The sequence below is a fragment of the Amblyomma americanum genome, chromosome 7 (genome assembly GCF_052857255.1).
Source record: "Amblyomma americanum isolate KBUSLIRL-KWMA chromosome 7, ASM5285725v1, whole genome shotgun sequence".
Taxonomy (NCBI): domain Eukaryota; kingdom Metazoa; phylum Arthropoda; class Arachnida; order Ixodida; family Ixodidae; genus Amblyomma; species Amblyomma americanum.
This window is the reverse complement of record NC_135503.1, coordinates 27,851,551-27,876,366: the sequence shown is the minus strand read 5'-3', so window position 1 is coordinate 27,876,366 and position 24,816 is coordinate 27,851,551. Positions and strand designations below refer to the sequence as shown.

Here is a 24,816-nt window from a genome sequence, read left to right as displayed (position 1 = left end):
GGCGAGGTCCTGATGCCCCGATGTCCGGCCGCGAGCGCGCGGCTGCCGCGACCCCCAGAAGGAGCCATTAAGTCCGTAATCTTTCGGTTCTGATTATCCGTATCAGGACTTAACTCACCAGCTGTTAGACTGCTCGGCCGGGCTCAGTCCGGACCTCTGCTGGTGGCCCGCCGGTCCTGGGCCGGCAGGGTGCTGCTGCTGCTGCTGCTGAGGTGGCTGCTGAGGCTGTTGCTGCTGCTGTTCTTCCATGGCGAGTACCGGAGACCACGAGGGCGGTGGGGAGGGGGCGGACCTCTGCAGAAGCCGGTCCGGGGAGAAAGCCCGAGACTCAGTGGCCAACTATGGCGGCCCGCCAGAGGTCTTCGTGGCCAGCCGAGGATTCCCAATATGGCGGACGGTTCCCGGGGCGGCTGCCCTGCTCGGCGCTGATTGGCGCTCGCTGGGCCGGCGTCCGGGCCTCTGTGTACTCGCGATAGGCCCGGCTATCGCGGACTTTTGGACTCGGTGAGACTCTCCCTGTTTGCATGGCCTGTTGGCATGGCGACCGCGGGGCCCGAGATAACGGGACCTTCCTGCCGGCCGCCGGCATGGCTTTTGTACGCGCGCCCTGACGCGTCCCGTTGGAGGAGCGTGCATGCATAGCGACGGGGGACATCCTTGTTCGCGCTTGCTTTCTTGCTTGCTCGTTGACGCTTGGCGTGTGCCCTATGGGGACTACCGCTCTCTGACCCGACTTCGGGCACTCTTCTCGGTGCAAAGTACACGTGCCTGCTTGTTTGTTTGCCTGCTTGCATGTCCGCCATGTCCCGTAACAAAGTCCGGTCCGGCAAGGGCTCAGAAAAGAGGGACATGAAGACATGCAGTGAGCGCTAGCATGCTGTACAAATAACGATGCGTGTGCATGCAACGTCTCTGGGACGTTCTTTTGCGTTTCTACGCAGACCGGTATGAGAGCAAAGAAAGTTAAAGAGCAAACGTAAACACGAGGCGTGGGAAACGAAACTTAACAGACACTGGTGTCTCTCATTCCAACATTGTTCGCGTGGTGCTAGTTTATCAAAATGCTAAAAAAATCGTGTTCGGAACAAGTTTCAAACGAGCAATATCGTCCACTGACATGCACAAAGAAACTATTCTGGTGGCTTAAACTAATGTGATAACATAGAAAATGCTGAAATGGGTGATGGTCGCCTATCGATGTCGAGAAATGGGGGTGAGAAAAATCTGTGATGAATTGCCTTCTAGTGAGCATTTGATCATTCTTGCTGCATAAATTTTAATACCTTGCATTCAATCCATTGCCATCTTGTCATTTTACCTCATGAAAGGATAGTTGCTCAGGAGTTTTGATGAAAGACTTCCGGCTAAATCTTTTGATCTAGTATGAGTGATTAGCAGAGGCAGTCAAGAAAAACACCGTTAAGATTTATTTATATAGGGGTTATTTTTACTTCTTATCTGCTCTAGTGCGCAACCTAAGAGATGCGATAAACACTTCTTCAGAACACACACGTACTGCATAGTCTCTTGTAGCCTTGGGCCGTCTCTATATAGCGTCATGCAGCCTCCAGACGCAGCGAAAGGCGGTGTACACGTGTAGTTGCGCGAGAATGACCACAACTCAATTATACAGCGCAGCCTGTCTTTATTGTCCGTTGCGCCATAAAGACGGAAGGAAGAGAAGCCGTGAGCGCACGACACGCATTTGAAAGTCTTGCCTCTTCGTTCCGTTCGCGAGACGCGGAGGCGACAGTTTGCCGAATTGGCCAGCGCCACTCTTTAGCATGCGGACAACCGGGCCCCATAAAACGTTTATGTCATCGTCTTCGCACCCAGCCTGATGACGCCACCTCGAGATGGTGGAGGGTAGTGTGAAGAAAGAAAGACAGAGGGCTTGGGGGAGAAAGAGAGGAAGAGGGAAGGCAGCGGAGGAGGGGGAAGAAAGCGCCCGAGCTGCTGGAGAAATAGCTCAGGCTGAGGTTTCGTGAGAATAATGCTAAGCGAGAAGAACCACCTTCGAGACTCGTGTTCGAGTCACATTAGCTTCTGTGGCGTATTGGGCTCGACTTGGTCCAGGGAATGCGGGTAAGAGGAGAGGAGGAATCTTTAATGTGAAGAAGGACGCAGAGGTCGGCAAAAGCAATGCGTATCTTGAACTTGAACTTGATCTTTATTTACCAGAAAGGCTGGTGGATCACCTGGGCTAAAAGCTGTAATCAAACAGCTTGACAAGGCCCAGGCAACCCTCACAAGGCAGCATAGACGAGACCACTAAATAATAACAATACTAATAATAAGGACGAAAAAAAGGTTAACATGAAATATTCAGCTTTACAAAAAATAAGAAACACTTACAAGTAAGTCAGTAGCAAATGTGTACATAAACACTGCATTTTTTTGTTACAGATTGACACAAATCGCATGACTAATGAGGAGGCATCTTCGTGAGCAATTAGAAAGGAAACTGTGAAAGAATAATTAGAAAACACTACAGCGAAAAACTGCATTACAAATTATGTGTTAGTCTACACAGGGGCAAAATTGGAAAATGTTAGATATGTGTGCATGCCGGCGGCGCCTCAGTGCGTCGTGTAGGCCGTGAAGCCAAGTGTTCCATCTCTTCAAAATGTGGGGTAGGAAGAGAAGAGGTGGGGGGGGGGGAAGAAAGAGTTTGAAGTTTGAGCCACTGCAGGCCGCTTAGTAAAGAAGTGACACAGTCGTTCTTCAAGTACGTGGCGTTCCACCAGCAGGGAAGTTAATCAAAGTTACTATTTGTAGCACGGTGAATTGCATGCATTGAGTGAGCACTTAAACTAGACAGGGGTGAAGACAACTTCTAATCTGACATTGCACTGCCAACCTCGCTAATGCAATTCGGAAGATGCGCCGTCAGTTTGCACGCCTGATTTCCGGGAGACTTCAGTGCTGTATACAACGTGCAAACAAATCTGTATAGTGATAGTGGAGGCTTACTCTATATCTCTAAGGTCACATATGTAGCTAAGCCGTCGGTCAATCTTCACCGGAAATAATTTGCTTTTTTTTTATGATGCGCTTCAGTTGTCCGCCCGTGGACATGTGTGCGCGCATATCTTTGTGCTAGTTTCCTCTTTCCTTCAATAAAATTTCAGTTGATAGTCCAGCCCCAGTCATGCTTTGCTCTCTATTCTGTGTCGCGTCCTTTGGCTGGTTTAAGATGGATCAGTACCCACTCGCCCAGTCGTCAGCCTTGCTGATGCACTTAAAGTGGGCGCAAGTGACCAGTCGGATATTCTCCACTACCGCGAAACGCTAGTCATGTGACTGGACACCAAGGAATTGTTAGTGTGACAGAGGAGCCATTCGAGGCTATTCGCTGCCGTCCAAGCACGTGACTCGCGTTCGATGACGACCTGTTCCATCAGGTGGACAGACAGACAGACCGAGTGAGTGAGTGAATGAGTGAGTGAGTGAGTGAGTGAGTGAGTGAGTGAGTAAGCGAGCGAGTTAGTGAGTGAGTTAGTGAGGGAGCGAGCGAGTGAGTGAGTGAGTTAGTGAGGGAGCGAGTGAGTGAGCGAGCGAGTTAGTGAGTGAGTGAGTGAGTAAGCGAGCGAGTTTGTGAGTGAGTGAGTTAGTGAGGGAGCGAGTGAGTGCGTGAGGGAGTTAGTGAGGAGCGAGTGAGTGAGTGAGTGAGTGAGGGAGGGAGTTAGTGAGGGAGCGAGTGAGTGAGTTAGTGAGGGAGCGAGTGAGTGAGTGAGTGAGGGAGGGAGCAAGTGAGCGAGTGAGTGAGTGAGTGAGTGAGTGAGTGAGTGAGTGAGTGAGTGAGTGAGTGAGTGAGTGAGTGAGTGAGTGAGTGAGTGAGTGAGTGAACCAGCGAGCGAGCAAGCCACTTGAAGTTGTCGTTCTGAGAACACCTAAGCACAATGAGCGTGCGACTGAAAAGGATTGAGGGAGGCACGTCGCATCGGGGCTCATTATTACGGCGTTATCTGACGATCGTCGTAAGTGATCAGATGGGTAGGTCAGTTATTATCAGCATACCCCCGATGCTATTGTTCTCCGGAACACGCCAAGTGGTCCCCCCCTCGACCCCCTCCAGCCTTCGACCCTTGCACGCTTTGGTTCAGCACAGTGTAGAAATGCGGCGTTACGAAAGAGTCGCTTTCGTAATTCATCCGAACATGACGCTATTGCATACTTCGACCCTCGTTCCTTCCCACAAGCTCACTTCGTCATCTTCGACAAACAACATATCAGATGGTCGTTTTCACATCGCGGGCTGGACGTGCTCCCGCGTCACCTGTCGGTGAGAAAGTCTGCTCGGTAGCGTCGAACTCTAGGATATATAGATTCGTTTAGATAAACGACGCTGCTTTGGCGAAGGAGGATTGAGAAATACAGACATTTTCATTCCGTCCTATTGCGCCGGTGATTACTCCGAGCGAATGCAGCTGAGCATAATCAGTTCTTGCTGCGAGTGCAAATTATCTTCGATCGATCGCCCGCCGCGGTGGCTCAGTGGTTAGGGCGCTCGACTACTGATCCGGAGTTCCCGGGTTCGAACCCGACCGCGGCGGCTGCATTTTGATGGAGGCGAAACGCAAAGGCGCCCGTGTGCTGTGCGATGTCAGTGCACGTTAAAGATCCCCAGGTGGTCGAAATTATTCCGGAGCCCTCCACTACGGCACCTCTTTCTTCCTTTCTTCTTTCACTCCCTCCTTTATCCCTTCCTTTACGGCGCGGTTCAGGTGTCCAACGATATATGAGACAGATACTGCGCCATTTCCTTTCCCCAAAAACCAATTATTAATTATTATTATTATCGATCGCCCGCACCTGTGCTTCTGCTCCGGTGCTGACATAGGACCGATGCAAGTGTGTGTTGAACCTGCCTTTTTTTTTAATTGGTTTTTGGGGAAAGGAAATGGCGTAGTATCTGTCTCATATATCTTTGGACACCTGAACCGCGCCGTAAGGGAAGGGATAAAGGAGGGAGTGAAAGAAGAAAGGAAGGAAGAGGTGCCGTGGCGGTAGGATCCGGAATAATTTCGACCACCTGGGGATCTTTAACGTGCGCTGACATCGCACAGCACACGAGCGCCTTAGCGTTTTTCCTCCATAAAAACGCAGCCGCCGCGGTCGGGTTCGAACCCGGGAACTCCGGATCAGTAGTCGAGCGCCCTAACCACTGAGCCACCGCGGCGGGGAAAACCTGCCTTGTGTGGGAGAATATACAGTAGACGCATGCCTCTAAACCGGTTTGTGGTGTTTGTTTGCTTATAAAATCTTGTCTTATTACGCTATTGCGATTTAATTCATAGCTCGTCTTGATAATGAATAACAGAATACGTGTCAAAGAAACACTGTGCAGGTTGTGAGGCATGCCTTATAGTGGAGGGCATGCTAAAGAGTGCACGCATATGTGATCCCAAGCATCCCCACGGTCGGGTTGAATTACCCCAGCCAGAGACCACGGAGGACACAGTTCGACTTTAGCGCAGATAATAATAATAATAATTGGTTTTTTGGGGGGAAAGGAAATGGCGCAGTATCTGTCTCATATATCGTTGGACACCTGAACCGCGCCGTAAGGGAAGGGTAAAGGAGGGAGTGAAAGAAGAAAGGAAGAGAGAGGTGCCGTAGTGGAGGGCTCCGGAATAATTTCGACCACCTGGGGATCTTTAACGTGCACTGACATCGCACAGCACACGGGCGCCTTTTTGCGTTTCGCCTCCATCGAAACGCGGCCGCCGCGGTCGGGTTCGAACCCGGGAACTCCGGATCAGTAGTCGAGCGCCCTAACGCAGATATCCGCCCGAATGTGCTTTCAGTGCGTTGCCTGCTATGCGCAATTTGCGCAGCCTTTCATTCGACGTGCTCCGTTCCGAGTGAGGGTCTCTATTAAAGAGACGGGGCAGTAAGGTGAAAGGAGATTGATATTTTCTAATCACTGTCATCTTTTTATTTTTGATTGTATGAACAAACAAATGCGCAATAATTATTTGTGTATATAAGAAATTTCAGTAGATAAGAAATGCCCTGCTGATGCGGAACACTATTTTTTTTCTGATACTAATAAGCTCAAAACGTGAGAGTTATTGATGAATACGCTCTCACCCTACCATAAGCTTGCCGTATCGGTTAGCTCAGTTGGTACAGCGGCTGCTCCGGTGAAGCGGTGGTCTCGGGTTCGAACCCCGGACCAGGACGAATTTTTCTTTAACTACGAAGTTTCTGAGAAAGCTATATAGTTTTCCTCTGTAGCCGTATGGCTGCGCTCGGGTGGATGTAACTGAGTCATTACTCCCTTATTACAAGTGTGCTCCACCTTGGGGGATTCCCCTAAACATTTGACCAAATTCAATTCGCTTGTCCCCTACCCCCCTGGTCATTGTGCGTCAGCTCATGACAGCCTCCCGAAGAACTATCTGTACAAAACGAGCCTTACAGTAGCTCGGGAAGAACAGCTTAGGTCTCGCAAGCCACACCGCGCCAGTTGCGGTATGAGGAATCCCCGCGACCTATGAATTTATGAAAGAGAAGGAGTACTTGCGCGGGAAGGATCTCTGAAAGCTATCGCATTGTACTCTTAAGGGTAGGTTAAGCGTCATTCAAGTTTTTCTATACCTTTTTTTTATATTTAACTGTCACGGTTGTTACTCTTTTGCCTTCACTCCGTCCAATGTACAGTCCCGGCAACAATATTACGGAGCACGCTTCAGCAATCAAACTTTTCACACGCCTTGCCAAACAGGAATTGGGAATTACTGTTGAAATATGATAGCACATGGCGCTGGCATGCTCTCGCATATACCCAAGAAGCCATCATACCTTCTCTACAGAACGCGTCAGAAAAGTTCAAACGCCGAAGCGTTCTCCGTAACATTGTGGCCGCATCTGCACATGCGATTGCGTTCGATTCGCAGCGCCTGAACGCCAGCTTTTGAACGGCCATGGTTGTAGGTCAGACCGACCAGAGCTTGTTGCATCGTTGATGTGCTGCACACGTAGCAGTCTTTGCTTGCCGGAAGAAATGCTGTACTTAGTTGTAAAGAAAGTTTGTACGTTTTCTTCCTCTCTTTCATCACCGTTCTGTTCTAGGCGTCTACAGGGAGACGCTTGGTGGCACCGTTGCTGCTTGATGCTCTCCAATGCTTTATTCACGATTTACTTGGCCGAGTCACTCAGCACTCAGTCTTCGTTTTGTACGTTCAGGCCACACTAGAGAGCGACAAAACAAGGCCAAAGCTTTGGACAAAGCAAAAAAAAAAACAACAACATAATAATCACTTCAGACACTAAAGATCATTAGAATGTCGCGTTTTACCAATGTTCAGCTTCCTACTAAAATAATTCCCTCGTTAAACGAGATGGGCAAGCGTTCCTAAACTCTGGATGAGATAAAACTAATAAACAATTGAAATAACTTCATACCTATATTAATGCACGCCGCTTTGTGGGCTGAGCTGCACAGTTTTGACAAATGCGGCATGCTAAATTTCGCGCCTTTTCGAGCTCTTCCTCGCTCACCAAGGCTCACTTCTCAATTTTTTAAACCGAAAGCGGTTATAGTTTTTTAAGTCATATGGCCCTTCATTCTACCGTGGGATCTACAGCGTCAGCCAAAAGACCACAATTAATGAAAGAATTCAAGTTAGCCTAACTTAATTTGATTCGAATTAATTAAATTGTTTGAAATTCCATCGAATGAAATTAAATTTGTTAAGTAGAGAGAGGAGATTCTAGGAGACAGGAGCGAGAGGGTAAGCGCGAGAGGAAAGACAGAAGGTATAGGATGCGAAGGTTGGACTAGTAGCTTGGGAGGTTATGGCGAGAGGGGAGGAATGCGCAGCCTAAGGTGGCTCCACGGCAGAATACAGGGCTATATGGCGAAACCAAGACCATAATAACCGCTTTTTCTCATCCAAGCGCTCAGCCGGTAAGCCTAGCTTTACACATTCTCTCTTTGCTCAAAAGGGGTCAATCTCGCCAGCTTTATGTTCAGTAGTAGAGTACATGAGGGGGCCGGGGGGGGGGGGGGGGGTATTTTAGCTAAATACCCAGTCACTGTGATTACGCATTCAATTCAAGAATAGACGGCGCCCGGTAACAAAGGGTCGCCTTTTATCCCATTCTCCCCTATAGAATTCTCCTACATGGAATGACCGCTGTGCACCTTGAACTATATAGGCACCATCACTGAGTGGGGGGGGGGGGGGGGGGGGGGGAAATGAGTCACAAGCCGCGTTTACATGAATGCGGCATAAGTCGACTCCAGTCCACTTTTTTAGGGAAAGCGCGAAAACGTCGAGGAAGAGAGTAGAGGACGAGTCACGCATTTCCGTCTCAACAACTGCTCTTCCCCTCAAAACGTTGACAGGAGTCGACTACTGACCCGCCGCGGTGGCTCAGTGGTTAGGGCGCTCGACTACTGATCCGGAGTTCCCGGGTTCGAACCCGACCGCGGCGGCTGCGTTTTTATGGAGGAAAAACGCTAACACGCCCGTGTGCTGTGCGATGTCAGTGCACGTTAAAGATCCCCAGGTGGTCGAAATTATTCCGGAGCCCTCCACTATGGCACCTATTCCTTGCTTCTTTCAGTCCCTCCTTTATTGCTTCCCTTACGGCGCAGTTCAGGTGTCCAACTATATATGAGACAGATACTGCGCCGTTTCCTTTCCTCAAAAAACCAATTAAGTCGACTACTCTCGCATTAATGCAACCGAGGCTACAGCAGAGCTGTGGCGCTCGCTATGACATTTTTCGGAGGCAGCGAGAAGATGGCAATTTTCTGCACTCATTCTTTTTTGCTAGCGTCGCTGGAACCACTACTTCAGAGCGATACTGCTAAAAGGCATTGTTCTCTCAGAAACGACGCAGTTTGCGCGCACGCGTCCTCTACCCGCAAAGCGCAGATAACGTGACCTATGTGCAGTTACGAAAGTTTGCTACGGACGTTGCAGCAGCAGAGCTAGTTCGCGACATAGTTCCTGGTTCGAACCCGACCGCGGCGGCTGCGTTTTTATGGAGGAAAAACGCTAAGGCGCCCGTGTGCTGTGCGATGCCAGTGCACGTTAAAGATCCCCAGGTGGTCGAAATTATTCCGGAGCCCTCCACTACGGCACCTATTCTTCCTTTCTTCTTTCTCTCCCTCCTATATCCCTTCCTTTACGGCGCGGTTCAGGGGTCCAACGACATATGAGACAGATACTGCGCCATTTCCTTTCCCCAAAAAACCAATTATTATTATTAGTTCCTGATCGTGCAACGGGCTTAGTCATGGCGACAGTTTTGGTCTGAATGCGCAGAATGAACACAGTGTTTCCCTTGACAAGAGGAACACTGCCGTCACTTCACTGCTGAATGACATAAGTGCAATATAACTAAAGGTAAATTCTCCTGGCAGGAGCAGAGGCGTCCCAAAATCGGCAATCGGGACATCTTGCACGGGGATCGTTTTATACAGCCGTGATGAAGTTATAGAGTGCATTTAGAACCACCCTAGTGACTCAGCGGCCATAGCACTGCTGCTGAGCATGTCCTGTGCCTGAGACAGCGATGGCCGTATTCATTGGGAGGCGTAACGCAGAAATTAAAAATATAAAAATTTAAAATACAAAAATAGAAATAAACAGAGCCGTAGCGTATTGAAAAATGAAAAGGTGGATGAAACAGACTGCAAAATTCATTCAGACAAATTTCACAATACCTCACCGGTCATTAGTGGCAGAAGATATAGCTTTAGAGCATAAGAACTGCTGGAAGTTAGCATAAATTCATGATTAGTAGTCGCCTGTGCGGTCTGGCGGAAACCAGCCATTAGCGTGTACAATGAAGAATCGCGAATTCAGACCTAGATGTGTGGCATAATGTAGCACATCAAACCTCCAAGCTGAACCAGGCCCACTACATAAAGCTTGTCGTGTACGCAGCGTGTGTGTGAATGCTCTGACTCATGGCGAGCTATCTAAGCAGTGATTTCAAGACGGTTCCGTAAGACTGCGCTGGCTCATAAAGCGTGTTGGTTTTGGCACAGATGAATCACTTCGCATTTGCGTGTGAAAGTGTAGTTTCGCAAGTATACGGCTGGAGAACATTATAGTGCCACGCTGGCTGCTATAAAAAAGATTTGCGTATCCGGGAACAGAATAGCCTTTCGTTCATCATCGCGCTTATGGAGAGAGTGAGGTATGCCATAAGGCAGTATAAAAAGAAAGACAACTAGGAAGACCGGGGATTATAAAAACAGCTCCCAGACTTTAACCCAGAAGCTTTCAGCTACGACATACGACACCGGCTATTCGCCTAACGGTTCACCGGCCGCTCAGTGAACAGGAAGGATAGCCAACGCCGTGAAGTGTCTTGCTGCTGACTCTGACGCCTCATGTTCGACTCATGCATTCTGTGCGCGGTGACTGCCATGCCCACCTCGGGTTTCGATGGACGTGGAATGGCTGCTGTGTCTAGTTACCCGCTGACTAATTGACTAATTAATTGACTAATCGATCGATCGATTGATTGGTATTGATTGATTGGCTCGGCAGCATAATACACTTATTGAATCACTCACGTTTTTTTTAATACTCAATGGCATGTCCTCATCTGCGTTTCTCTAGCAACGCTACAACTTCCACGAAAAGTTAATTCCCTCTTTCTATTGTTGAACCTGACAGGTTGTTACAATCTATCGCACATAATGCACATGTATACTGTACTGAGTTTGGATGCGAGCGTAACAAAAAATGTTGAAATGACGCCACCGTACCAGAAATGACGCCGTCGCGGATTTCTTGTTGGGCTTTGCGATTTTATAACTGTAACCTTTTCCGTACTTCCAAGTAACTAACTGTTAGTTAATCCACCTTGCCTGATCGATCAGTTAATGAAGAAGTGAAGATACTAATAAGTGTCCTAGGCGACTGCCAAAATACCGCCTTTGTGTTTTCCTCGTGGTATGTCTATACAAAGAGAAAAAGAAACCGCGGCTCAAGTTGCGTGACACAACCTATATAACCGCTGCACATACCAGCCTCCGCAGTGTATACCGTCAAGCATGCGTGCCCTATTTAGCCCTACAAGTTTCGCTCGTTCTTATCAGCGCGACGCGGGCGCCGAGATCGGGAAAAGCAAGTAGGAGCGAAATGTACTCCAGAAAACGGAACCGCATCGTTCTTATTTTCTTTATTTCTTTCTTTCCTTCCTTCTCTACCTCCCTATCCTCTACAGGAGCACGGCCCGGCATTCGACGTCGCCTCTGTGTGTACCGACGCCGGGACTATGAGAGTCTGACCAGCTTCGGCCGCTCGGCTTCTGCCAAGGTAAACACGTGATCGCCTGCGCTGTATGCGCAAAAGCTGTCGCCGCTCGAGCTGCTCCCGCGTCGTGCGGCCGAGCAATTGTTGGGCGCGGGTCGAGGTCGGGACAATATACGTGTCAAAACACGTCGTCCCCTGATATACGACCCGCACCGGCTTGATAGCATTGTTACGTAGAGCCAGCGTCGACTCAGCTGGGGGCTCATGTGGTACTAACGTTTCGACGAAACACCGTTAGCTCAAAAATTTTCTGGATTTCTTCCAACCACTTCCGTGACGACGGGCCATCCCTAACATTAAAAACAGGCTCTTTCGACGCGCACTAATAAGCGCTATGCATGCAATACTTCTGTATGTTTCACGTACCACGTGTGAGAATGCCGCGAAGAGTAAATAGTTTGTTTATGTCCTTCATTTGTTCCGCTTTTAATTTGCAAGCCGAGGTGCAACTGCTGAAGTCTGACAGAACTACCATGCGCTCGCGCTATCGTAAGAACGCTTCGTGGAGGAATTTAAGATACGTAGCCCAAACGAGACCTTGAGCTAGCGAGCGGCCGGGATAGTCCAACACTGCCCTCTTTCTGATGCTTCAAGCTTTGAAAGGTACGTGGTTACGTAAACTGATTCCGCGTATCAGTTGCGAAGGCTCGTTAGCTTTTACACTCCAGTGAAGTAAGGAATCGATAGGGCAGATACTTTGTGACCAACCCTTATAGATCAACACTGACCTGTGACGTAACAAGACACGGTGGCGCTGCGGTTGCCGGGCAGGGATAACAGCCGAAGGTGTGGCCCATGGCAATGCATGCTTATTTGCATGCATTGAAGTAGTTTTGCATGCATGCATTTGCATGCATTGAAGCAGTTTTTGAGGTAGTTGTCTGGAAGAGGATGAGGAGGAGGAAGAGAAGAAGGAAAGGTGGAGAGGTTAGCTGGGAGAACAAACCGGTTTGCTACCATGCACGGGGGGAAAATGGAGGAGAGGATATAAAGGTGAATCAGAAAAAGGAGTATGCAGAGTGAAGTTGGCATGCAAAAGTTTAGGTGCGATCAATTGGATTTATCAGTTGGAAATACAATAGCATTCTTCTTTCACTCGCAGATCTCTTCTAGTTCTGATTCCCTTCCAATTATGATTCTATTTCAATTCTGAGTCCATTGTCTTTGACTCCCCAATCTACTGCAATTGTGATTCTTTTGGCAATTCCGACTACGAAACTACACAAAATGCGTAACATTGTGATTGCTGCAAGTCGTCATATCACTACTGGCGCAGTGGCGCGGCGGTTAAGCGATGCGCCACTTCACTGCAGCCACAGCCACCGACGGGGTTGTGAGACCCAGGCTGTTCTTCCCGAGAAATAGCTCCCGCAAGTTTCATTTTTGCATTGGTATAGCTCTTTGGTATAGCTGTATATTTTGCACGATATAGTCCCGTTGTTGTCTCAGTCATTTCCGTCTTAGTCATTTTAATTTTTGCTGAGTCATTCTTCGTGCGGCCTCTGCCTTTCCTTCCCTGCAAGTGGAGATGGGACGGCTGACCGGTGGCATTTGGAGAGAGGCCAACTTTCCTAAACACCGCCTAAAGCAGGTGCGGGCTTCACACACACGCTTACGACATGGGACAATTCTCGCCTTTGTGACGCTCCTAACGCTCTCGCATTAAAAGCGTGCGGCAAATTCATAGCCTATAGTGCAAGCCAAACTCCCAGCAAGTAATGGCCAACGGACATGTGGAAAAGTGACCTGCCTTTGTTCTCTCCCTTTTCTATCTCTCCCTCCGTTCCCCTTCCCACGTGTTTGGTAGCATACCGGGCGCTGCTTAGTTAACCTCCCTGCCTTTCCGTTTGTCTCTCTCTCTCTCTCTTTCTCTCTCTCAGGAAACGGAACAGTAATGAGGGAGTAGTCACTCAATGGCATCCATACAAGCTGCGTCATAAGGCTACAAGTCACCACAGAAAGCTATACAGCTTCCACAGAAACTTCGTAGTTAAAGATATATTCGTCCTGGTGCGGGGTTCGAACCCAGGACAACCACTTCACCGGCGCACTCGCTCTGCCATTTGAGATAACCGAGACGGCTAGCTCAACCTTGGGGGATTCCCCTAAATATCTGACCAAAAGGGGGCAGTGCCAGGCAGGCCTTCACCGCCGAAGATCGCTGCGGCCACTGTGCTAGAATCTTCCTCTCCGCCAGCGGGCGTGCATCAAGACGCTCCAGCGTGCGGCATAGAGACTACTTTTCGGCACTGTAGAATGTGTGCTGTATGGTCTCGTCGAACCTGCAGATAGCACATGCAAGGTTATCAGCCATACCGATAATACAGGAGTAGTGGTTTGTGAATGCGACAACAAGCCACAGGCGACACGGAAAATTTGCTTCCGGAGTCCGGATGGAAGCCGGAGCTTCAGGTCAGAGTCCAGGGATTGTAGACGTGAGTTTGAAAACTGGACGAAATTCCACGAGGCAAGCGTGATCTCTAGCGCAAGTGTTCGAAGCCTGCCCGCTGCGTCCACTTTCGAAATTGGGATCGAAGCAACATCACCGTCGTGGCAGGCATTTCGTGCGGCCTTGTCCGTGGGATGATTTCCTGCGATATCGCTGTTTCCTGGTATAGCTACTGATATAAAATATCGTATCTTTTATTGATGGAAGAGTGTTATAGCTCTAGAATTTCCGCCACCAGCTGTTCGTGGGATCCATAACATACCCACGAGGTCGTCCCTTCCTTAACAAAATCCGCGTACATGCCAGAACAGAGTGAAAGTATGAAACCACATTTCAAAACCGATGCATTTCTAAAAACACTACAATATGTGCGCACAACGCTACCCCCAGGCAGCGGTACCGGCAGTAGTGCTGCTCTTATAAACATATGTAAACAAAACTTTTTCATTCATTTTTCTTAGTTCCCAGTTCATAAATGAAGGCCGCCGTTGTTGAACTGCTGACAATTAGTTTCAAGAAGAGTATAAAAAGCACGTAATTTCATTTCTAAACTGACAGCATTTTAAAACGCCGCGATGTATACGTGTACTGTGATGACGGACATACCTCCTAGAACATCTGTCACACAATCAACTGGCTGTTTCTCCGAGCCGAACACGCTTCTCGTACAGTCCGACGTGCTGCCGCAAGCACTGTATTTGTTCGCAAATATATACAGTTGTTCAAACTATACGGCTTAGGCAGAGTATACATGAAAGGCAGTTCTCAAACGACATGATAAGCGAACCGCCCACCTTATCAAGCGAAAGCGGCACCGATACCTCCGACCATTGAATTTCTCGAAATTACGTAGCGGAGAAAATAAGTCCCACCGCCTATAGCTCAAAGAGAGCCTCAAGTATCGCGGGAATGCCGGAAAGTGGAGACTTTGCATTTGGCTCGCTTAGTGTTGGGTCTAAAACGTGGATTCTGCCACGCGATCCTTTCTGCGTCGCCGTATGCGCTGGCTACATCAGATCAATTTTCTTTTATAGAGCGTGTTTCGCTTCTTTAACCAATTTTACGTAAATAAATGTTTCGTGTTAGACGTGTACCAAAATTAACGAAACGACCACTCAGGCTTGCCATTCTGACGCCACAACAGCGCATACCTCGTTTTTTTTTTTTCTGAAATAACTGCGACCATTTCTTAGCACGGCTGTCATGTCGTCTTCGACCTGTACGTGGACGCCGCCATCTTGCTGCACTGCAGTATGGCCCCTAACATTTCTAGGGACCGTATGCTCCCTTCAGGGAATGCAAGTCAGCCAAGAATTCGTGCTGCACTATAGGCGGGCACTACTGCAAAACGAATACGCTAGTGCAGCGCGGTGCGCGCTGCACTGCCAAAACGAATGCCAAAGTACTCCCCTTGTTGAGCTGATGGAGCAAGTGCAGCGGAATCGAACAGACAGTGAAAAAAACAAAGATCCTAATCAAACAGATCTTTTATTTATTACAGATACTCAAGGGCCCTAGGGTGAGGGTTTTACAAACAGTTGTGCCGTCCGCGAGAGTCCCCTACGTTTATAAAAATTCGGCGTCGTATTTTGTTTTCTAGTCACAGCAAGAGGTGAGCTTGAGTTTGGAGGGAGGTGCCCTCGGGTCCCATTCGCTACGTACTTGACTCAGCTTGAAAGGTGAAACGGGGCATAAGAGACGAAACAGGGCACTGTTGATTTTGTGCTTTTCGACAGCTGCTATGGTTTACGCAAAGCTAAAGTTCGTATGTAGCCATGTAGTAGCAGATCTGACAGAATCCGCTTCAGAAACGAGGTACTCTGAGGTCGACAGTTTTAGCTAACAGGTTTAATTCTGGCACTAGAAATAAACCCTGGAAAGTATTTTTCCAGGCATGATCATGTGTCATTGCGGCTAGATCAGGTAAATAAGAATAGAGAAGTATATATCTCCTAAAACTAGAGTGTATCAGATGTCTTTTTCTTTCTTCGCACTATAACTCAGTGGAACAAGTTACCAACGGATGTCGCAGTGATTCTGTAAAACGAGGTATTTTCTCAGTCATTATGATTACTGTCATAAAATAGTACAGTGTTCTTGTACGCAGCGCTTTGGTTATATTTCGCCACATATCCATGCCGTGTTATATTTCCTGCATTTTGTTTGGATTATTTTTGCCCGCCCCCCTTCCCCCAAGTCTAATGCCTACATGCGCATGGGTACTCTGATAAACGAATATATAAAACCAGTGCGAGACGCGTTTGATGACTAGCGCGTGATTATGTCCCCTGACCCAGACCTTCACCGCCGTTGTTACTTAAAGGCGTCTCATATGAGTGCACCAAGACAGCGCGCTTCGCGACGCGTTCACTTCACCTTAAGACGGCAATGACGTGCCTCCCCTCTCTTAACCTTCTCTCCCCTTCCTTCCCTCGAGAGCCACCTCTTGTTCTTGCACCGGGACCCGCAATCGCCGCCCTACCTACCGCCTTTATCCGCTGCGCTGCTCTCAAAATTAGGTTTCCAATAGAGTGACTGGAGAGAAGGTAGAAGAAAGAGACGCGGACACTGAGCAAGCAAGAGCTGAGGATGATGGGGAAAGTGCAGGGAAATCCCAGAGGAAGAAACAAAACGTAAGACGCGCGGTGTCTCGTCGCGTACAGTCGACTCTAATGGCTCGACTTTCCAATCAGAGAGTGGGCACACGCGGCGGGCCTCTCGCTTTTTTTGGGGTTTCGAGGTCAGACGCCCAAACGAGAGGAAGCGAGCCCAGAAAAACCGCGGCGGTGGCGTCGCCGCGAATGTCGTCCGCCTCTTTTCTCTTTCGACGTACGCTTCTTTTTCTTTCTTTCTTTGATACCTTCTTCTTTCCTCCTCTGGCTCGGCAGCAGGAACAGCAAGAAGAGAAAAAAAAAGGCGGCAGCGACGGCGACCGGTGGCTGAGCGCGAACGATGCACAAAACGAGCAGAGCGCGCGGCCGCCGCTCACGGAGGCTCACTTTCCCTGTGCGGGCGTCTCCGAGCTGCGGCTACTCCAGCTGATCGGAACGTCGTCTTCTCTGAGGTCTTCTAAGCGTTGGCCGGTGACTGTGGACTAATCGGCGACGGGGCAGCCCACACGCAGACCACTGCCGCGCCCCCTGCAGCTGGATTGCAGGTAAGCGGCGCTGATGTGCGGACGGATTCGTCCATGCACGAGTGTCTTGCAAAGGGAAGCGTATGTGGGTCGTACTGCGGAACTGTATCCAGCAAAGCGGACTGAAGCATCTGTGAAGCGAATGGTAGGTGGAAAGAAAGCTCATGCGGAGAGTGCGTGAAGCGTTATATGTGATGCGTGAGGGAAACGCAAGTGAAAGTACACACACCGCATAGGAGAAGTGCAAGTGAAGAGCATGTGAGGCGTAATGAAAGCGTCAGTGAAGCATCAGGAAAGCGCAGGTGAAGCGTATGTGAAGCGGAAGAGAAGCGTAGTGAGGTGAAGAGTACCTTCGAGGGGTACACGCTGTATGTTATTGGTACTCCTGCCCTGAAAGCGTAGCAAGGCACGTCTATGTAGACTTCTTCCCTGAAGCAGCCGAACTTAGCACAGAAGCGACCTTGCAAGCGTCTTCCTCAGTGATCGAGGATAAGTAGCAAACTTAAGAGCGGACTGCAAACAACGCTCCAACTGGTAGTCTTGCTCTACACTTGTGTCCGTTCAGGAAAATCGGGATATCAGTCCCATGGATCTAGTTAACGCGACAGGAATCCTTTTTCTTTCCTAAGACGAGTCTTGAATCTAGCAAAGCAACAGCTCCCTTACAAATGGCATGTACCATTAGCCAGCTGCACGAGGTTCTGGACGTTAACTACGCATTATTCTGCGAGAACGACCTTGTATGCGGCGAGCACGAGACGTCGCGTGTGTCCTTAGGCTATTATTATCTCACCACGTGATTGGACAATTATACGATCGGTGCTTCCCGTCTATTCTTCCTCTGTAGTTTCGAGGAAATAAACACTCGAAATATTGGGCTGAACTGGCAGCTTCCCGTAACTATCAAAGGCTTGATCATCACATTAAAAAATAAATTACATTCCGCTTTTTCTTGCCTTCTTGCTTTCTTGCTTTTTCTTGACGATGTAATGAGGTGCCGAAGGCTTGTCCCCTTGCGTATCCAGTGAAACACGGCAGGAAATTTGGATAACATTCAAAGGACTGCTTCCCCGCATTGCTTCATAGCCGTCGCACCCCCCCCCCCCCCCCCCCCCCCCCTTTTGGGAGCGGAGCTTCCCGACCTGCCGGAGATAAGCGGCTTATTGGCCGCAGCCAGGGTAGCTGCCTGATGTCCGAAAGAATCTAACCAATGGCCACCTCGCACCATGTCTACGCAGATGCGGGGGACGAAGGAGCGTGCGAGCATGAAAAAGTCGCCGGGAAGGGCTCGCCAACATTGACGCGTGATTGTGGGTCGTCTGCTGCGTGTAGAAGAGTATTATTTGGCTCTGGTTTTCATGGCAACACAGTGCAGTGATTAAGTGAGCAAATGTGCTCTCCTCGGAAGGCGTTTCAGAGCCCCTTTAAGGCGGAGCTAAATTGTCCGCTCCATTTTTTTTTTACTTTATGGATGCTGTAAAGGCTCCACTATACGGCTTAGAAACAAATCCCGTTTCCTGGTTACTTTTCGCAAAGATGGTACCTACACATGCTTCTTTGAACGCTATTCTATGCACGATTAGAGTATTTTAATCCTATTTTTAACCTATTTACTTCTTTGAAACTGCAGCTTTAGTTCGTTCGAAAACCTCAGGAACGAAGCAGGGAACTGTTTTGTTTATGTTCTTTTGTCCTTTTTCTATTATGCGGGGCAAAACAGAACGTGCCCAAGATCCGCGTCTCCATTTATTTCGATGGCAGGACGGCGCGAGACAGACACTTCCGGTCCGCCTTTTCCGCGTCCATTCATGCGCGTGCGGTAACCACGAACCTCGCTCGGAAGCGTGACTCCCGGTAGCGGAAGTCATCGGGCTAAGGAAACACAGATCGTGGGGGGGGGGGGGGGGGGGGGGGTAATGACGCAAGTAACCAGAAAAAAAAGGGGGAAGAGAAAGGAATAAAGTTGCGAAGCCGCCCCTAAACACAGAAGATTATCTCAGATCACCGCCGCATATTGGATTCGCTTCCGTGTGGAAACGGCGCGACGCTCTTCCTTATACGCCAGGCCGCGTTAAACTGGAAAGAATACAAATAACAAGACCCAAGCTCTTCCTCTAGCGTCCGATTGACTTCCGAAACGAGTTTTCTTAACTGCATTTCTTTTAACTTCTTACTGCAGTGTCCGCATAGATGTTACGTAGCCGGAAATGTCCTATTGTATGTCTTGCACTATCAACGCATCAGGTGGCTGTTTAAACGGAAGAAAGGGTCTTGCACTCACCGAAGTTATAAGTGTCCTGGCCGTGAATCGGCTAAAATTATTAATACATATACTCTGTTTCATACATCAGGTGCAACGCTGTGAAAGGTACGGAAATAGTCCGCGTGGAAAAATAAAGGGAGGCGTGTTACTCCGCTCTTGTTCTGTGGCCTAGTGGTCTAAGGCACGAGAAAGCCACATCGTGTTGTAAGCAATAAGAGTGCATTTAAAGGGGCTGTGAAGGGGGCTCTAATAAAGTTGCGGCATGCCTGTTATATTGAAGCACGCCGCTTCACGAATAGTGTCCAGCAAGTATTTTTTAAATTAGCTTTGTAGAAGCTGAGTTATCTGTAGTTAAAATTTGAATTTCAGCGTCTTCGCGCCTTTCCCTCTCCTCTCGTCACTTTTTGCACGCTGGAAGGTAGGCGCTCCTTCGCCGACCCCCCTCTGGGAGCGGAGCTTCCCGACCCGCCGGAGATAAGCGGCTTATTGGCCGCGGCCATGGTAGCTGCCTGACGTCCGAAAGAATCTAACCAATGGCCACCTCTAACATTGTCTACGCAGATGCGGGGGACGGAGGAGGGTACGAGCATGAAAAAGTCGCCGGGAAGGGCTCGCCAACTTTGACGCGCGATTGTGGGTCGTCTGCTGCGTGTAGAAGAGTATTATTTGGCTCCGTTTTTCATGGCAACACAGTGCAGTGATTGAGTTAATGTGCTCTCCTCAAAAGGCGTTTCAGAGTCCCTTTAACCAATCTCATGACGAATGTGTCATGTAGTAAGGCTGCAGGCAAAACATTCACTACGTTTCGCTCACCACAATGAACGCACTACTTTTTGGCCGCGGATGCAGGCAGCGCAAAGAAGAGCGCTAGCTTTGACTGCGTTGCACCTGATGTATGAACCGTAGTATAGTTGACGATGCTCAGTCGACAGTGCTTCAGGGGCATTTTATGTCGTGCTAGCTGTGTACACAGTTCATGCGCGCATGCACACTTGCGTTATTGCCTCTGCCGACAATTGACCCTTGCTAGGAACATTCAACAAGTTGTACTCTTCCAGCACTCACTTAAGGGGCAGAAAGTTGGGGACTAACGAAAAGGCTTGAAGTTAAATTGTGGACAACGCAGCGAGCTATGCAAATGAAAGTGATGGGTGCAACTTCAAGGGACAGGAAGAGGGCAAAAAGGTTAGTGAAATTGACAAGAGGAAATTGACATGGGTAGAGTATTTAAAGCAGACAACCGATTATCGGCGTTGCGTTATGGCATGGAGGAAAGAAAGAACGTAGGAGAGGTCTTGAAATCGCAATTTTTGAAGCCGGAAGTGAGGGGTGCGCCATACCATTCTGCCGCGTCTATGCTCGCTTGCGCATGCGCCGCGTAGGTCAAGGAGGAGTAGACGATCTTGCTTTGCGCCAGTAAAGTGAAACTTAGATCGGTCAGGAACAAAGGCATTTAGTTACCCGCTCTTGCGTGCCTAGGTGCCTAGGTCGCGTACGTCTGGAAAAGAGCCGGGCTCTCATTTTCCATGCCGAAGTGTACCTTCGCCTGTTTTACATAACACCCGGCCACGAGGTTAACGTGGTATATTCATCCTGCCCCGGCTTTCGCGGCTCTTCATGCGGTGGCTGTGATTATAAAGTATTTGCACCTCTGTGTTACTTCAAACAGGCTTGCAGCGCTAAGGGAAACGACCGCATGAAGCTCGTAAAAGCGCGCCAAAAGAGAACAGAGACGCTGCGGCGCCAAGCCTAATATAGGCGAAAGCAAATACAGGCTTCGGAAACAAGCCTTTACCTAAAGTCCGTATGCTAAGCGAACTAGGGACGCTACATTGAGGACTGTCTCTGACAGAAGGCCTCCCAAAACTGTGGGGTACCCGCGAAACACAGTGATTTTTATAAGACTGCGAACTGCAAACTTGACCCAGTCACGGCTCTCGATACGTGCGATGCAAACGCCTATATGACTGCGCTGTGTTGCGCCAAGAATTACCATGCTCCCTTGCGCAAAAACACGTGACTTCCGGCACGCTTTTTGTAATGCAGATTGGACAGCTGGGGCCTCTGCTATGTTTTGCTTCTACCATGCCTTAGTTAATTAGGTAGCGGGGTGGATTCCAGGAGATGGTAAACGTACAGCAGGGAGCGACAGAAAGTCAGGTGGGCAGATGAGATTGGGAAGAAGCTAGTGTAGGGTAGCTGGAAATAGGGCAGGATAAGGTTTGTTGCATATTGACGTGAGGGGCCTTTGTACTGCAGTGTACGTGGCTGATCTTATGATGATGATCGCCATAATGTTTGTGGTGTTGATTAAGGCGATGATATTTTAATACGTTTAACCGCTGGTCTGTACCATTCGGTTGCTTGGTGGTGGGTGGAGGGTTTTAAGGGGTGTAAATAGGTGGAGGGCGAAGGTGGGCAGGTAGTGGTCGGAGGTCTTCTGGAAGGTGGCAGCACCATATACAACACCAAACGGACAGATTTTGAACGAGTAATAATTCTAAGGCTACAGCCCGGGACGCAACGTTTACTGAAAGCCTCTCACATACAGGCTAGAGTCGTACATCGAGAGATGCCCACAGTGATAAATCCAATAGACAGATATGGTTACGTGCGCGAAGAAAAAACTGAGGTGATATCAGTTTTGCGTGCAGTAACGCTTTTTTTTCTATTTTGCTTCCCAGGTTATGATTTGACTTAAGCGGGTGAAGAAGGCCTTTCTACCTCAGCTTTTCGACATTCAACCATGGGTCGAGCTGTTGTGGTAAGTGTGCCGGCCATTTCAACAACTGGAAACGTATAGCTAAAACGCTGGTATCAGTCTTCTCTGTGAAACAGCCCTTGCCAAACAGCCGATGGTGTCCTGTTGGCTGGTACTCATGCTCAAATGCAACGACTGCACTTCACTGTCGTAAAACTTTACATCGTGAACCACACAAAAGTTTCAATAACAAGGTTTGTAGAAAACATATATTTATGTAGATTTTCTTTATTCATATCGCTCTATATTATATACACAATCTTTCCAGTTTACAGCTACGATCTAGAAATTCTTCCTCCTAAAACTAAAAATTCTATTAACTTTTATGCTATCCCAGTTTTAAATTCTGAACATTTATCTCTACGTCACTGCCCTGTTGTTAAGACAGTAATCTTCCAATTGTTTTTACTAACGTCTACCGTAGCTTCATTCACACTTCTTTATCACCAAACCCAATAGGGTCTCAGGGATAGGGACTATGTCTACGTCGACATCTGGCTGGATGCTACCACATTCTAGTAAAATATGTTTGTTTCTATAGATTAACAACACGCAACACACATGTCATCCTTTTGGTTAAATTTTGATGTCACCGAAGCGATGGTAACGATGTCTTCCTGACCCTCACCCCGCCACATTAACGACTTATAGAGCCACGTCAATAAAATTTGTTTGATCAATAACTTTTCCGAAATATAATAGCTATATAAGGAGACGCATGTTCGATTCGTATTTTAGATCTCTAACCTGTCGCGATCGGCCCTTTTACGAACTGGATACCATCAGCTGCAACGTCCCGCTGTAACGTCATCGCATCCGTCCTTGACCTCGTAGCTAAACTCATCACAGTTGCGACTTGGCGACTGCTTGGCGCACTGATATGTACCATGTCCTCCACTGCGGATAGACCGATTGCAGCAATTGACGAGTAGCGCCCGTGTCTATGACCAGCTGGCCGCAGCTTGCTGCCTTGTGGGTGTGGCCATCATTCTGCTGAGCGAGCAGCCCACCGGCGTGTCGGCCGTTCACCTGGCCTACATAGGCAACACCACTGCATGCGACATATGCGACCAGGACGTCGACTTCTCCGGCAGGAACTTCATCTGCTGCCTGGCGCACAGCAAATGCTGCGGGTATGTCATGCGCGTAGTCGCACAAGCACGAAGGCATAGAAAATAGGGAGGAAAATGGTTATGGAAACTCAAATTTGAGCAAGAAAAATATGTGTGTTTGTGTGGAGGGAAGGTAGTCCTCAGTGAGCTGAACTATGTTTCGGCATCATGACACAAGAGACAAAGACAAGTCCCCGTGTCGAAATGTTGCTCAGCGGACTGACGCTTCATCTCCTCCCCTTGTCCAACTCTGAACGATGCATGTACAGGGGGATCCACTCTTACGGTGTACACGCGAGCGTGCGCCCACGCCCATCGGAGTGCCAATGCTTACCCTGGCCGCGCATCAGTGCGAAGTGGCAGGCGACGGGAAGCCCCATCTCGAGGTTATTCTTCGCGTACGCCGCTTTGATTCGATGCGCGGCCGTGTCGAACGCACGGGCGCACCGAAGAGCGCGGCCACACACTCGCGTGTTCACCCAAAGAGTGGACCACTGTGCACATGGGAGATTCTAACACTGCCTGGCGTGAAGCGTTGATCTCCTCAGTAGACTGTAAGGTACGCCCGTTTGTAGTCATCGCCTGTTTGTCAACCAGGAAATCAATTAGAAGAATTCTATCCGGCCGGGTGGTTGAATACACAGAAGCAGGAGCACACGCCACCTCACTCGTTTAGGCTGGTCCAGAACATACCGAAACTATGGTTGTCCTCAGAGTATAATTGCAGCCAAGTAAGGATGAGGAGAATGAAGAACTAATTATATCAGCAGTGCAGTTTGATTGATAAAGCTCGATAGTGCTTGACATAGGGCGTTCTGGCCCAGAAGGATGGGCAGAGAACTGGTTCTCCAGAATCACGTCCAGAATTCACTTACCCCAGTCATATGATTCTCAAGGAGAGGGGAAAGGAAGGGGGTGTGGCGAGTGGTTGCCCACTCGTAGTATGGTATACCAATCGAACAAGGCTCAGTTTGCACTTGAATGCTGTGGACCACGGTGTTTTCAGCACCCGTTCCAGCGAGATTAATACGTTACTTCCCTCTGTGTTTCCGCAGGCCTGACAGCCTGGACAGGAAAAGGCGAAGCCTGTGAGAGGACACTACCCAAAGCTACCAACCACATCTGCAAACAAGTCTAATTCACACCGTGGACATTACACAGCCTCGTATGCGTGCAGCCCGTCTTGTGGCCTGAATCGGGTTCTAGATATGATGGTAGCATAACCCCAATGACAGCGACTGTTGCTGATCCTGTTTTACTTGGTCGAACAAAGGACCATCAAACAATTTCTTTTAGCAAATGCAGCAACTTGACTAGCATTGTTTTCTTTAAATGGCTTTGTGCAGCCTTGCGCGCTTCATGGGTTTCTCCGAATCTTGGCTCCCGACCGGGTAATTCAGATGTCCGATATTACAAGGCACGTCGGGTGCTCACGATTCGTGCATAAAGAGATGCATTCCTTTCAACGGTGCGCCGTGGTCGATGACTGACTGTTACTTCCTTCTTCTCTTTTCATTATACGCATCTGAGTTGTGCTTTCTAAGAAATGTCATCATTGCATTTTTGAACGTATTCATTGATTTGGGGGAAATGTCGTAATAAAGGAGCTCGAACTAATTCCACGTATAATTTATGTTCTTAGAGTCCCATCGTTTTTCTTACAGGAGAAAAAGTTGGGGGAATTTTAAGATGCGCGAGCCTTTAAGTGTATGGCGCGACAGCGGTTCCTCTTTCCCGCGCTGACGCGGACACTGTTTCCTCTGTCACAGTCACAATTATGTGAAAGACCATATGACAAACA

The 24,816-nt window shown here is 48.8% G+C and overlaps 2 protein-coding genes across 8 annotated transcripts in view; one reads left to right on the top strand and one right to left on the bottom strand.

Moving 5' to 3' along the window:
* Positions 1–251, bottom strand: part of LOC144098739 (uncharacterized) — a 104,346-nt gene extending 104,095 nt beyond the window's left edge. For all 4 annotated transcript variants that reach the window (XM_077631579.1, XM_077631581.1, XM_077631580.1 and 1 more), the window contains exon 1: positions 119–251. In XM_077631579.1, coding sequence (XP_077487705.1) covers positions 119–249 — 131 coding nt within the window. In that variant the 5' untranslated portion in view covers positions 250–251. The remainder of the gene's footprint in view (positions 1–118) is intronic.
* The window catches only part of LOC144098741 (uncharacterized), a 53,104-nt gene extending 28,608 nt beyond the window's left edge, over positions 1–24,496 (top strand). The window contains exons 1-6 of one of the 4 annotated variants that reach the window (XM_077631587.1): positions 367–504; positions 11,206–11,297; positions 16,632–16,900; positions 21,827–21,906; positions 22,855–23,036; positions 24,071–24,496. In XM_077631587.1, coding sequence (XP_077487713.1) covers positions 21,889–21,906; positions 22,855–23,036; positions 24,071–24,107 — 237 coding nt within the window. In that variant the 5' untranslated portion in view covers positions 367–504; positions 11,206–11,297; positions 16,632–16,900; positions 21,827–21,888 and the 3' untranslated portion in view covers positions 24,108–24,496. Of the gene's footprint in view, positions 1–366; positions 505–11,205; positions 11,298–16,631; positions 16,901–21,826; positions 21,907–22,854; positions 23,037–24,070 lie in introns of those variants that run through there. The other 3 variants (XM_077631588.1, XM_077631586.1, XM_077631585.1) reach the window with 3 other exon arrangements.
* The last annotated feature ends 320 nt before the right edge of the window (positions 24,497–24,816 follow it).